At 45.0% G+C, this 13,377-nt stretch overlaps 1 protein-coding gene across 2 annotated transcripts in view; it reads left to right on the forward strand.

Annotated features, from left to right (window-relative positions):
* The window catches only part of LOC137300628 (SH2 domain-containing protein 3C-like), a 119,956-nt gene that overhangs the window by 35,372 nt on the left and 71,207 nt on the right, over positions 1-13,377 (forward strand). The window contains exon 4 of one of the 2 annotated variants that reach the window (XM_067969823.1): positions 5,959-6,658. In XM_067969823.1, the coding sequence (XP_067825924.1) occupies positions 5,959-6,658 (700 nt within the window). Of the gene's footprint in view, positions 1-5,958; positions 6,659-10,276; positions 10,438-13,377 lie in introns of those variants that run through there. The other variant, XM_067969824.1, reaches the window with a different exon arrangement.

Raw genomic sequence — 13,377 nt, forward strand, 5'->3', positions numbered from 1 at the left:
GTTTTCTGGGTCTGTTGTGGAATGTGATTGATAATATCACATGGTTAGCACATACTAATCAGAAAGCAGCTTGGAACATTATATTCATACAGACCAAGAGATTTTATTACAGAGCTATATGGGAGCATTATAATCAGTAATTCACAGAGAATTATTGCCAAGTATATATAAGAGCATTATAATGTAGCATGCAGCAGATTATGTCTCAGTAAGGCCCTTTCTTTCCTTCATTCACAATGAACTGTTTGGTTGAACGTCAGGTCAGTCCACTCCAGGGACTTGAGCACATAATCGAGGGTGACACTCCAGTGCAGTACTGAGGGAGTGCTGCACTGTCGGAGGTGCTGTCTTTCGGATGAGACGTTAAACTGAGGCCCTGTCTGCCCTTTCAGGTAAAAGATCCCATGGCACTATTTCAAAGAAGAGCAGTGGCATTCTCCCGGTGTCCTGGCCAATATTTATCCCTCAACCAGCATCTAAAACAGATTAACTGATAATTTATTCCATTGCTGTTTGTGGGAGCTTGCTGTGCGCAAATTGGCTGCTGTGTTTCCTACATTATAACGGTGATTTAATTTCAAAAGTACTCCATTGGCTGTAAAACACTTGAGGTCATGAAAGGCGCTATATAAATGCACGTCTTTCTTTTTTTATTCTCTTTTTAACCCATCACTAGGAGATGTGCAACAGCATCCTGGAATAAATAGCTGTCCAATTTTTCCTTCCCTTGGTGGGAAGGAGCGTTCGTTTCCCTTTGTGTCTATAGACTTTTGACTGCTGCTTGCGAGGTACCCTGTCATGGTTAATGAGAACTAGCTGGGAAAACTGTAACCTTGACACTGGGTCCTGTACAAAAAAAATGTACAATTCACTGCAGCCTTACAGCTTTAACCTCAAAGCCACTGAGAAACCCATGATTAGAAGCAAAAATAACATCTTTCCCAAACTACATCATTTCCTTTAAACAGGGGTCCCACAGACTGTTTGTTATTTTAAGTCACTGAATGGGCCACTAAACCGCACCAGGCATCCCATAATCAACACCACATGCTCGTTCGGAATGCGACCCAGAAATAGCTGAGAGTGTTTGAATTCTCTGGTCTCCCATAATCTGAACCCTGGGGCCTTTCCAATTTCCCATCTCTTCCTCAACCATAGATGGTCCACATTGGCCAATTAGTAAGTCCCCTGACCCCTGACCCTTACCCCCTACTGGAGAATCAGAATTTAAAATACACGGAGGATATCACAGTTGCCAATAGAATCCAAATGTTTCTTTCATAAGTGAAAGAACCTAGTGGAAACTTCACGAGTGGAGGAAATTTAAATTAATTGAAGTGGGAGGGGGGGGTGCGATCACTGTAATTGGCCTTAATGGCCCCTGGGCTAGGTAGGGGCAAAAATAAACCAGGGTCCCTATTCCTGATGGTTGTCCAGTGACTCCTGCTGGAAAGTTCACACGAGGATGTCGGGAGGGAACGGAGTTGCCTTCCACGGTCGAATAGCCGGCTGACACGGTTCAGCTTCACAGGTGGAGAACGATCACTTGGGGAGAGGCGCTGGAAGTCAGCTAGACCCCGTGGAACCATACCCCGGCGCTCGTTGGTGGCTCTTAAATGATAAGATTGTCCTCATAACCGTCGGTTAGGGGCCGGTGCTGAGGAATCTGCCTCGCAAAGTAAACGGACTGAATCGCGCAGCACTGGGACCCCAGCACATTACAGAAACACTTCTATTTGAAGAGGCCGCATAACATAAAAAGGCCATTTATAAAACGAGGTTCCTTCAGTTTGGGCTTCTGCTTTTTATAATGTTAAAATTAAAGGGGGAATATGCTAAATTAGAAGATGTCCCCTCCTCTCCCACATAAGGATTTCATGCTGTTCCAGATGAATATGCCTGGATTTCGAGTTCTGCTGTTACTGGGGTGAAAGTGTGTGTGTGTGTGTCTGAGTTCGATATTATTTTAAAATTCTATTTATTTTATTGCTGAGAGGGGGTAAGGACCCTCTGGGGACGGACTGTTACAGATCCTGCCAGGGCCTCAATAGGGGTAAAACCACAGCTCAGCCAAAGGCAGGTCAGGAGACGGGCGCATGGGCCGGTAACGCACGATTTACACGATCGGCCAATGTCAAAATGAACCCCCCAATGTCTTTCCAGTAAAGTCACTGAGATCAACAACAACAACAACTTGCATTTATATAGCGCCTTTAATGTAGTAAAACGACCCAAGGTTCTTCACAGGAGCGTGTTCAGACAAAATTTGACACCGAGCCACATATTAGGACAGGCTTGGTCAAGGAGGTAGGTTTTAAGGAGCGTCTTAAAGGCGGAGAGAGGGATAGAGAGGCGGAGAGGTTTCGGGAGGGAATTCCAGAGCTTAGGGCCTAATATCGAAACCCTGTGTGGTTTTATTGTCTCAGTAGCCCTGAGGTGCTGTGGCCAATTGTAGCAGACTCATCGCCAGCCTTGGCTGAGATCAGCTAACTCAGCACAAGCCGGCAATCAAAGCTGGAATATTACGATCAGCACTGCTCGGCTACTCACCATTTGTAACAACCGATGATGTCGAGGGAGCTCAAAGTCATTTTTAAAAATTAACCAGTAGATTTTCAGTCTACCTTGGATAAAAAGATCTCCCTTGGATCCTACTTTTCTTTCAATTATTACAAAACCCAAAATTTTAATTCTTCAGATAGCGCTGCTTCATTTTCTGGGTCCTGCTCCCAGGAAGTGCACAGGTTAAAAGTCTCTGCTCCAGATGATTAGCTCATGAGGGTTGCCTGTTTCTCTTTCACCTATAAATTTCCCAAAGGACAGGGCAGGTGAGGTGAGCTGCTCCAGCTGGGGCAATGCCATCGCCATTCTCTGACCAGCCACAAGGAGGTGCAGGAGAGTCAAAAAAAGAAATAATATAACAATAACACATTTTAAAAATACACAGCAGATGCTTCAGCATCTGGAAAAAGATTAAATTGGTGTTTCAGGGCGACCTTTCACCTGTAACCCATTTTTTCTCTTTTGTCTGCTAACAGACCTCCTATGTACAATTAGCACTGTGCTCAGTTCTGGTCTCCATATTACAAAAAGTTTGCAGAGGTACTGGAGAAAGAGCAAAAAAGATTTACAAGGATGATACCAGAACTGAGAGGTTATAAATATCAGGAAAGACTGAACAGGATGGGGCTCTTTTCTCTAGAAATGAGAAGGCTAAGAGGTGACCTGATAGAGGTCTTCAAAATTATGAAGGAGTTCGATAGGGTAAATGTAAAGAAGATGTTTCCACTTGTGGGGGAGTCCAAAACTAGAGGCCATAAATATAAGATAGTCACCAATAAATCCAATAGGGAATTCAGGAGAAACATCTTTACCCAGAGAGTGGTTGGAATGTGGAACGCGCTGCCACAAGGAGTAGTTGAGGTGAATGGTATAGATGCATTTAAGGGGAAGCTAGATAAACACATGAGGGAGAAAGGAATAGAAGGATATGGTCATAGGGTGAGATGATGTAGGGTGGGAGGAGGCTCGTGTAGAGCATAAATACCGGCATAGACCTGTTGGGCCGAATGGCCTGTTTCTGTGTTGTAAATACTATGTAATACTATGTATTTACAACACTTCTCTGTTTTTATTATCAGTAACACATTGTTGTAACACCAGTTTTATTGCTGTGTTTAGTTTGATGGCCTCAGTGTCCTGGTGCAGTGGAATTCTTGTCTACTGACACAGATTTTGTTTCTGGCTGCTAATCAATCATGGCTGCCCTCTCCCCCTCTGATGGCAATTCTTCCATTGGATGGAATTGTGGGGGTGGGGAGAAGGCTGAAGCCCACCAACTCATTCATATTGAAAAAAAATCACCACCTTCCTAGGCAATGCACAGATCATTATATCCGAGTTCAGGTGCTCACAAATCTAATAGAGGGCTCACCACAATGGACAAGGACCCTCCAAGGTCCTATATTTTATTACTATATATTTTTAAAATTTGTTCTTGGGATGTTTGCAACACTGGCAAGGCAGCATTTATTGCCCATAACTAGGTGCCCTGAGGACATGATCGTCAACTACATTGTGCCATACTGGAGTCACATGTAGGCCAGACCAGCGAGGGGTGACAGGTCACATCTCTGAAGGACATTATTAAACCGAGTTGGGTTTTTACAACATCCCAGAAGCTTTCATAGTTATTTTTCTGGTGCTAGTCCACAAATTACCAGATCTTTATTCAATTCAATTTCACAACTAGTTGTGGTGAACTCACAACCACTGGGATGCTTGTCCAGTATCATAACCACGAGGCTACTGTACCCTGTATATGTACAGGGTTCCCTGTGGTGCGTTTGCTTTTCATACCACTCAGGCTGCTTACATTCAGGAATATCTGGTCTGCAAGCTGAAAATTCCTAAAGACAACAAACCCGTAGGAAGATATTCCAATGTCCTTTTCCCCCACAGTTTTCCCCGCTGTTTTCCTACTTTACAACACTTCATTGGCTGTAAAGTGCTTCGGAGGACATGAAAGGGGCTGTATAAATGTAAGTCTTTCTTCCCTTCAGTGTAGAGGAAAGCTGTGTTCGGGGACTGAGGACTCACACAACAGGAGCTGAAGACTTTTCCCATATTGTTAGGGTGAATCCTGGTATTTGGTCAGCAGTGAACATCTTGATGTGCATTGAGCAGGAATTGAGGAAGAGCATGCAAGCACTCACGTGCACCTCATGCTTTAGAGAAGCAGTGTCTTCATGAAGAGCTTTGGAGAAGGTTTTTCTTGGTTTTGGGAGGAGAAATATGACCTAACAGTCTGACAGTGGCACCCCTGTAAAAATGCTAGCTTCAGGCATGACCTGCAGATGATGACACCAGCCTTCAACCCAGCTTGTTTTGATCTAGCAAATCCATAGTTCTTTGTTCTCTGTCCTAATTTAGGCTGAGCATGGAACCAGAGGTTTAAGAGTCACAAACCTCAAATGATATTAGAGATTGGAAGAAATGCACTGCCCCCCAATAGAGTAGTGGGCATGGCACAGACTTCCAACAAAAGCATTTGAGACTACAACAACAACAACTTGCATTTCTATAGCGCCTTTAACGGAGTAAAATGTCCCAAGGTGCTTCACAGGAGCAAACAAAATTTGACACTGAGCCACATAAGGAGATATTAGGACAAGTGACCAAAAGCTTGGTCAAAGAGGCAGATTTTAAGGAGCATCTTAAAGGAGGAGAGCGAGCTAGAGAGGTGGTGAGGTTTAGGGAGGGAATTCAAGAGCTTAGAGCCTAGGCAGCTGAAGGCACGGCTGCAAATAGCGGAGCAATTAAAATCGGGGATGCGCAAGAGGCCAGAATTGGAGGAGCGCAGAGATCTCGGAGGGTTGTAGGGCTGGAGGAGGTTACAAAGATAGGGAGAGATGAAGCCATGGAGGGATTTGAAAACAAGGATTAGAATTTTAAAATCGAGGTGTTCACGGACTGGAAGCCAATGTAGGTCAGCGAGCACAGGGGTGATGGGTGATCGGCAGTTGGTGCGAGTTGATTAACCCCTTCAATGAGGAGCTGGGTAGAGATCTGGTTGGGAATACGGTTGGGAGCTTATAGGGACAGGTGCAGACTCACCTGATCAAACACTTCATGGGACGTGACGGTTCCTCTGGCTACTGAGGCTGGAGGTGGGGCATGGGGCATGGAGAATGTTGTCTGCAGAGGGCGGCAGACCAGGGTTGAATAGTGAAAGTGCAGGATGGATGAATGTAGAGGTTTGGTTGACTGTCTTTGGGGATCAGGAAGTATTTATATAAAAGGAACTTTTCATAAGATTAAATATGTGGGGTATGGTCCATGATATGGTAGACTATACACAGTCTGTGGAAGTAGCAGGATTGTTAGGCTGAATGATCGTCTCTTGTACTATATTTTCTTAATTCCTTAACTAAGCAACTTTCATTCCTTCTGTTTCAGAGTTCTTTAAGTTTAAGGGCTTCGGCAGTTTAACGAACATCCCACGAAATCTGTCGTTCCGACGATCTTCAAGTAGTGCAATTAATGACAAGAAGAAACAGTTGGAAGAGAACCTTTTGGACCTCCACATTCCCAAGGAGGTGGCACAGGAAACGGTAGATGATTTAGAAACTGTACCACGGAGTCCCAACTATGCTCGGTCAAGTGAAATGTACACCTACTTGGGCACAATGCCCCGCCGGAACTCAAACAGGGCACAGAAACCAATCAAAACTCCTGGTACTTCAGATGGACAGACTGGAGGGAGGAGTAGACTGGGGCCTTTGCCACCAGTGCCAAACAGCGACCAAAATGAGCCACCGGATAAGGGGCCTACGCTGGCCGAGGTGGCACAGCTGGACAAGGGAGCCAATGCAGCTCAGGGATGTCCAAGTTCCAATTGTTCAAAACCAACGTGCTCCGACTGTAAACCACCAACGCCAAACTCCACCAATTCCTCAACCAAATCAGCTGCACTTCCAAATAAGAGTGATCATACCAAACCAGCTGAACCACAAATCAAAGATATCCAGAGAAAACCAAATGAGCCAGAAAACGGAGATGGTCAGACCAAAGCACTTCCTGCTAAAGATGGGGCCGAACGGCTTAATCCAACACAATCAGAAATCGTTGATGACAAGAGTGAGCTGGTAGATGACAGGTACAATAATCTAAATTAATTTTTGGCCTTTCTTATCTGCTCCATTTTGCACAATGAGTCTCAGATTATGGCAACAAGACTGTCCTTTAACCTTTTGAAATTTCTTGGAGGCAAAACCCAACAACTGATTTGTTCCCTTTTTGTTGAGCATTTGTTGTGAATCCCATAACCATTGTTAACAGTAGTTAAACTGAATCCGGCTGCATCAGCACCTGATTAAAGGGAAGTCTAAGTGAGGCTGTTGTGGTCTGTTGTTGTTGAGTGAAATATCATCTTTAACTATGTTTAATTTCTGCCTTCAATGTGACAAATTAATTATCAAGTGGCACCTTTTTTTCCCACAATTTTAATTTTTTTTAAATCAAAAGTTTCAAGCTTCAGTTACTCTGGTTTTCTCGTAGGATAAAACGTAAAAAAATAAAGAATGAGAAATGGCCATTCAGTCCATCAAGCCTACTCCTTCCAAATGCCAGGTCAATCTACCCTATATTTAACATACTACCACACACATTTAATATCCTGATACCCAAAAGTCATTAAGTGTGCATGCAGAATAATCATCCATCCCCACATCTCCACTATTCAAACCCTGGCCTGCTGAAACATGTGGAACAAGAAGATCTGTACGGAGTTAACTGATCTCAGCTCGGGTAGCAACTGGGATGCTACAATTGGCATCAGCGTCCTTGGGTTAGGAAGGGAAAATCAGACAGAATTTCTGCTTCTTATCCCTATCCAGTGACCCCTGTTGGAAAGTACGTGTGTGTGAACATTGAGTGAGGACAGGACTAGGCTGGACCCTGATCTCTTCCCCACCCCACCCCCCGACCATACAGTCTGATAGCCTGCCAACATTCAAGAAACATGAGACGTAGGAACAGGAGCAGGCCAATCAGCCCCTCGAGCCTGTTCCGCCATTCAATTAGATCATGGCTGATATGTATCTTAACTCCATCTACCTGCCTTGGTTCCCTAATCCTCAATACCCTCGCCAAACAAAAACCTATCAATCTCAGTTTCGAAATTTTCAATTGACTGAGGCCTCAGCAGTTTTTTGGGGGAGAGAGTTCCAGGTTTCCACTATCCATGGGTTCTTGGATGAGGTACCAGAAGCTACCCAGTAGGTGTGGAACTGTACCCCAGTAGGTGTGGAACTGTACCCCAGTAGGTGTGGAACTGTACCCCAGTAGCTGTGGAACTGTACCCCAGTAGGTGTGGAACTGTACCCCAGTAGGTGTGGAACTGTACCCCAGTAGCTGTGGAACTGTACCCCAGTAGGTGTGGAACTGTACCCCAGTAGCTGTGGAACTGTACCCCAGTAGCTGTGGAACTGTACCCCAGTAGCTGTGGAACTGTACCCCAGTAGCTGTGGAACTGTACCCCAGTAGGTTTGGAACTGTACCCCAGTAGCTGTGGAACTGTACCCCAGTAGCTGTGGAACTGTACCCCAGTAGCTGTGGAACTGTACCCCAGTGATGAGTAATGCCTTCAGGAACGGGGGGAGGAGAGAGCACAAGTTGACAGAGAAAATGTTGAGAACGAAAAAGAGACACTGGAATGGGAGCAGGTAGCTTGCTGCATCTGCACTGTGTGTGTGTGTGTGTGTGTGTGTCTGTCTGTGTGTGTGTGTGTCTGTGTGTGTGTGTGGGGGGCGCTTGTGTCAGCACAAACTTTAATGCATTTTAGAGAAGTGGAATTGCTCCTCTTTCCTCAAAAGAAGTGAAACTGCTGACCGTGTAGAATTCTTTTATGTAAAAAAAGCTTTTCCAGAGGCATTCTGGAATGTCTCTTATCCGGTTGGTTGTATGTGTCCAGGCTACAGAGATACGCTGACTGCTTATACCTCACAGAAGTGCTCACTGCGCTTCCGTATTGAATGCCTCAATACAACAGTCGCATAAAATGGCAAAGAGCTCAGTACAAACTCAAAACTGTCTAAATCTACCCACGATGGTCCAGACCAACCCAGGTCTGCCCAGATCTTCCTGGGATTGCCCAGATTACTTGGTACAGTCTAGATAAACCCAAGCCTGCTCAGATCAATGCTGGTTTGTGCCAAGATTTACCCAGGATTGTCCAAATCAGGTCTATATGAATCTACTCAGATCAACCCGAATCTGCCCAGATACACTCAGGATTCTCTAGATTAACCTGGAATTGTCCAGATCTACCTGGATCTGCCCAGATAGACACAGGATTGTCCAGATCTACCCGGATCTGTCCAGATATATTCAGGATTGTCCCGATCAACCCGGAATTGTCCAGATCAACTGGGTCTGCCCAGATCTACACAGGGCAGGTCTTTTTTCCCAATTCTCTTCTCTCCTGTAGGCACTGGGATCCGATTCTATGAGTGTTTGCAGCCATTCAATAACTCAGCTAAATGGCCATGTAGCGGTTGGGGGAGGGGGGTGTCAATGGGGATTGGCTGATTGGTGCCCACATTGTAGAATGGCTGAAAATTGCAGTGAGACCTTCCTTTTTTTTAATGACACGAGCTCTTGTGCATCTTCCCCTCTCGTTGGCCCATCTTTGGTGGAATTCCGTCCCTAAACCCCTTCCCCTCTCCACCCTCTTCTCTTTTAAGAACCTCACCTTTTTGACCAAACTTTTGGTCACCCCCTCCTAATATCTCCATTGGCTCGGTGTCCATTTTTTCCCTTTTGTTTTGGGGTGTTTTTCTACATTAAAGACACTGTATAAATGCAAGTTGTTGTTGTTACCAGATATTGTAGCAAAAAACAAATTCATTGCAACTAATCAAAAAGTTGGTTTGAAGGACGAGACTTTCGATTTTCTTTTCCAATTTCCTTCCCTCCTCTCCTGAAGGCGCTGACTGCTCTCTGGGCACAGTCCCATAGGCAACGACAGGCCCCCTGTAGCTCCCTCAGTGGACAGTTTCCATGTGTGTCAGCAGGGTATTCGACTGTGGAGGGCATCATGGCCAAGCCCAATGCAGCCCTACCTGTGTGGAGCTGTTTTCAGGAATCAAAAAAAAGGCCCATGTTGGAATTAAACCACCACAGAGAAACCATTGATATTCAATCAGACTTGGGGAGGGGGGGTCTGGAAAGTAAGGGGGTGTAAGGATCAAGCAAACAAAAGTTCTACTGATAAACATTAATTATACTTATAAAAAAAACATTCATTGTCGGTCAACAATAGGGATGAGTGTGTCCCACAGACATTAAACATACAGAAAAACACAAGTAGCTTTAATGCACAGTCTTAACCCGGGCGGCCTCAACCTGAAATAAGGGAGCTTACAGCCTATTCCTCCAGCACAAGTGCAACAAACAGAACGGATGATGTGTGAGAAAGTGACTGGAAAGAATGGGATTTTTGTATCGACAGGACAGAGTGTTCATTCACTGTGTGGCGAGGCTTGAGGTTTTAGTACAATCCTGTAATCCCATTCGCAAATTCAAACTTCTGAATATTATGCCTCTTTAGTAATCTTATCAAATCCACTTAAGAAAACTCTCACTACCCAGGCAAAAATGAGATTAAGTCCCTGCCCCCTCACTTGGCTGGGATTGGTACATTCCATAAGTAGTTCTTTCCTCTCTCTCTCTCTCTCTCTACCCCCCCCCGGAGAGATTTGTTGAGATTGGATCAGTCTCTGTGTGAGACTGTCAGCCCGTTGCAGTTGGAGTCTGTGCCTTAATAGTTGCTCAGTAAAGCGCAAGACAAGAGCCATTCCAGTCCGTGACATAGTGGGGAAGCGGGTGAGGACAGATGACAGAACTAGCCGGTGGGGGCTGGACCATGGGTCTAAGGTAGGTCTGATGTGCTTTTTGTCTCCCCCCCCCCCCCCTTTCTTCTTGGTTCACTAAAGTTAACCTAATCCAGCTGTTGCTTTGAAAGCAATCTGTAGTTTCAGACTGGAGTGAAATGTGGGGCTCACTGTGAGACAGGTTTCAAACTCGGGGCTCATTCTCTGTTTTCCTCTTTGCTTTTGAAATTTCTTCACTGGAAGCGTTGCTGCAGTTTTAAGTTTCTTACATCGTTGTGGCGGATGGACCATTGCTGCCCGGATTTTAAGTATTAAAACTGGCAAGCTTGTTTAACGTGCTGAAGTTGAGAGTTCCTTTTGCGCGTCGCGGAAATAAATAAAAGAACAAGTCCCGGTGTGACCGAGCTTCAGGACTGCTGAACGCCCAGGGAAAGGAGAGGGAAAGTCGGAGGGAGGCTGTCAAAAAGTGAGAGTCAGGTAGATTGTTAAAGAGACACCGAGACTGAGAAAGAAAAAGAGAGAGACAAAGTGAGAACGTCAAAGGCTGCTAACAAGCGAGACACACAGAGACAGAGTGCACAAGATACAGGGAGATTGTTAAGGAGACAGACACACATGAGGACCGATAGTGAGTCATACAGATGAAGATTAAGAGGGAACGTAGGAGAGGGGGAAATGCGAGTCATAGAAAACAGACATGGAGCAAAAAAAGACAATTCAAGAGAAAATATTAAAAAGGGAGTTCAAAAGAAGGATGAAGAGAGAGAGAGAACTGGAGGCCGATTTCTTTAAGGGTGCTGCTTGGATTCGGTTATTTAGTAACAATTAACTGTTATAGATGATCCCCTTCTCCCCGTCTCCCTATGAACAGGCTACCTGATGGTCCCTATTAACAGGCTACCTGACAATTTCTTAACCTCTCCCTAAGGCTCAACAGGAAAATGCACCATGTGGCACCGAGCCATACAAATGAGAAGACACCAGGTTTGAACCTAGTCTCTGCCCGGTTGGCTAATTTTAGTTGGAGCACTAAAATTGGCCTCAGTGCCCTAAGCTAAGGAAGGATAAAATCAGCCAAGCCTTGCGATTCTTGCTGGACATCGGATGAGGATGGGCGGAGCAGCTCAGCTGAGATGCTTTCCCCCCGTGGTTGAATAGTTTTCTAATAATGACTGTCTAGGGTCACGTGAGCAAGGTACGGAAGCGCGGTGAATACCTGTGGAACTGTATCCCAGCAAATAGTCAATGCTTTTAGATCAGAGAAAGCTGGTGATGGAGCGATGGAAAATGTTTCTTTAAAAATACAAATTCAGGAAATCTTTTCCTGACATCAAGCAGGTCTTCAAAAATAATTTTCTTTAAAAACAAATGAGAACGATTCTGCAAAAAATGCATCTAACTGTGGTGGACAACATGCCTACTACAACAACAACTTGCATTTATATAGCGCCTTTAATGTAGTAAAAACACCCCAAGGCACTTCACAGGAGTGTAATCAGACAAAATTTGACACCGAGCCAGATAAAAGATATTAGGACAGGTGACCAAAAGCTTGGTCAAAGAGTTAGGTTTTAAGGAGCGTCTTGAAGGAGGAGAGAGAGGTGGAGAAGAGGTCCATGGAGGGATTTCCAGAGCTTAGGGCCTAGGCAGCTGAAGGCACGGCCACCAATGGTGGAGCGATGGAATTCAGGGATGCGCAAGAGGCCAGAATTGGAGGAGTGCAGAGATCTCAGAGGGTTGTAGGGCTGGAGGAGGTTACAGAGACGGGGAGGAGCGAGGCCATGGAGGGATTTGAACCACAAGGATGAGATTTTAAAATCGTGGAATTGCCGGATTACTACAGTGCCAAAGTTGCCAGGTGGCCAATACTGCAGCTTCGGAGACTGGACAGAGCTTGAAAACTCACCAAAATGGTAGATAATCTCTCTTTAAATGTGCGTGGCTTCCGTACAAAGGGCACTTTATAAATTGTTGACTTGTACAGAGTGCAGCATAAAGGAAGTTAGTCAGGTTAGTCTTGGAGCTTGACACAAGAGGATTTCCCTTTCACAGGAGATTTAATCGTTTAGCTTCAGAATTATTTGTGCACCATTTCCCCCAGTAGTTCACCATCCTGTGCACTCATCCCAGGTTTTCCTTTGTCGCTTCTAGAATTGTTATTGTAGACTTTAATCTAAAAATTGTATTCTGAAATGTAATGTCTTCACCACATCTCTGTGGGAGGTAATGAATGAGCAGAGTTGAGATATCAGGTGGGTGTAGGGTCGCCAACTCTGGTTGGACGTATTCCTGGAGGTTTCATCACATGACCTCCTGCCTCTAACTGCCCCGCCTGGTCAATCAGCATTTTTTTCCATCTCCTATATTTTTATAACTAATTAACAAAGGTGCTCAAAGAAATTTTTTTAAAAAACACCATATTTTTTAATGCCCCCATGGTTTGTCTCCCGGGTTTGCTCATGTCAATGTCCAGGAGATTAATCTTCAATTCTCGGAGACTCCAGGACAATCCTGGAGGGTTGGCAACCCTAGGTGGGTGTGGGAGATGAAGTATCTCTCCAGTAGGGTGGAGCAGGCAAAAAAAAAATCAAATGGGTTTGAGAGGATTGTAGGAGCCTGGGAGCAGGGAATAGTTTGTGTTTCCAGATGGACTGTAAAGAACAGGGAGAGATGTAACTTCAGAATGGTGGAACAGGCTCGAGGGGCTGAATGGCCTACACCTGTTCCTGTGTTACTGACCAGACTCTAACTGATCCATACAGAGCAGGAACATCCTGGGTTACAGACCAGAGTCGAACTGATCCATATGGAGCAGGAATGTTCTGGGTTACTGATCCATACAGAACAGGAATGTCCTGGGTTCTATCTTCAGTCTACAAAGAGATAGCCAGGGCAGTGGGTATGGATGCCACAGTTGGCCTAATTGCCATCTGGTACCTCCCCCAAGTGGCATGTATCAGAAGTCTTTCCGCTGTAAAGTCCA

This window comes from Heptranchias perlo, chromosome 31 (genome assembly GCF_035084215.1).
Source record: "Heptranchias perlo isolate sHepPer1 chromosome 31, sHepPer1.hap1, whole genome shotgun sequence".
Taxonomy (NCBI): Eukaryota; Metazoa; Chordata; class Chondrichthyes; order Hexanchiformes; family Hexanchidae; genus Heptranchias; species Heptranchias perlo.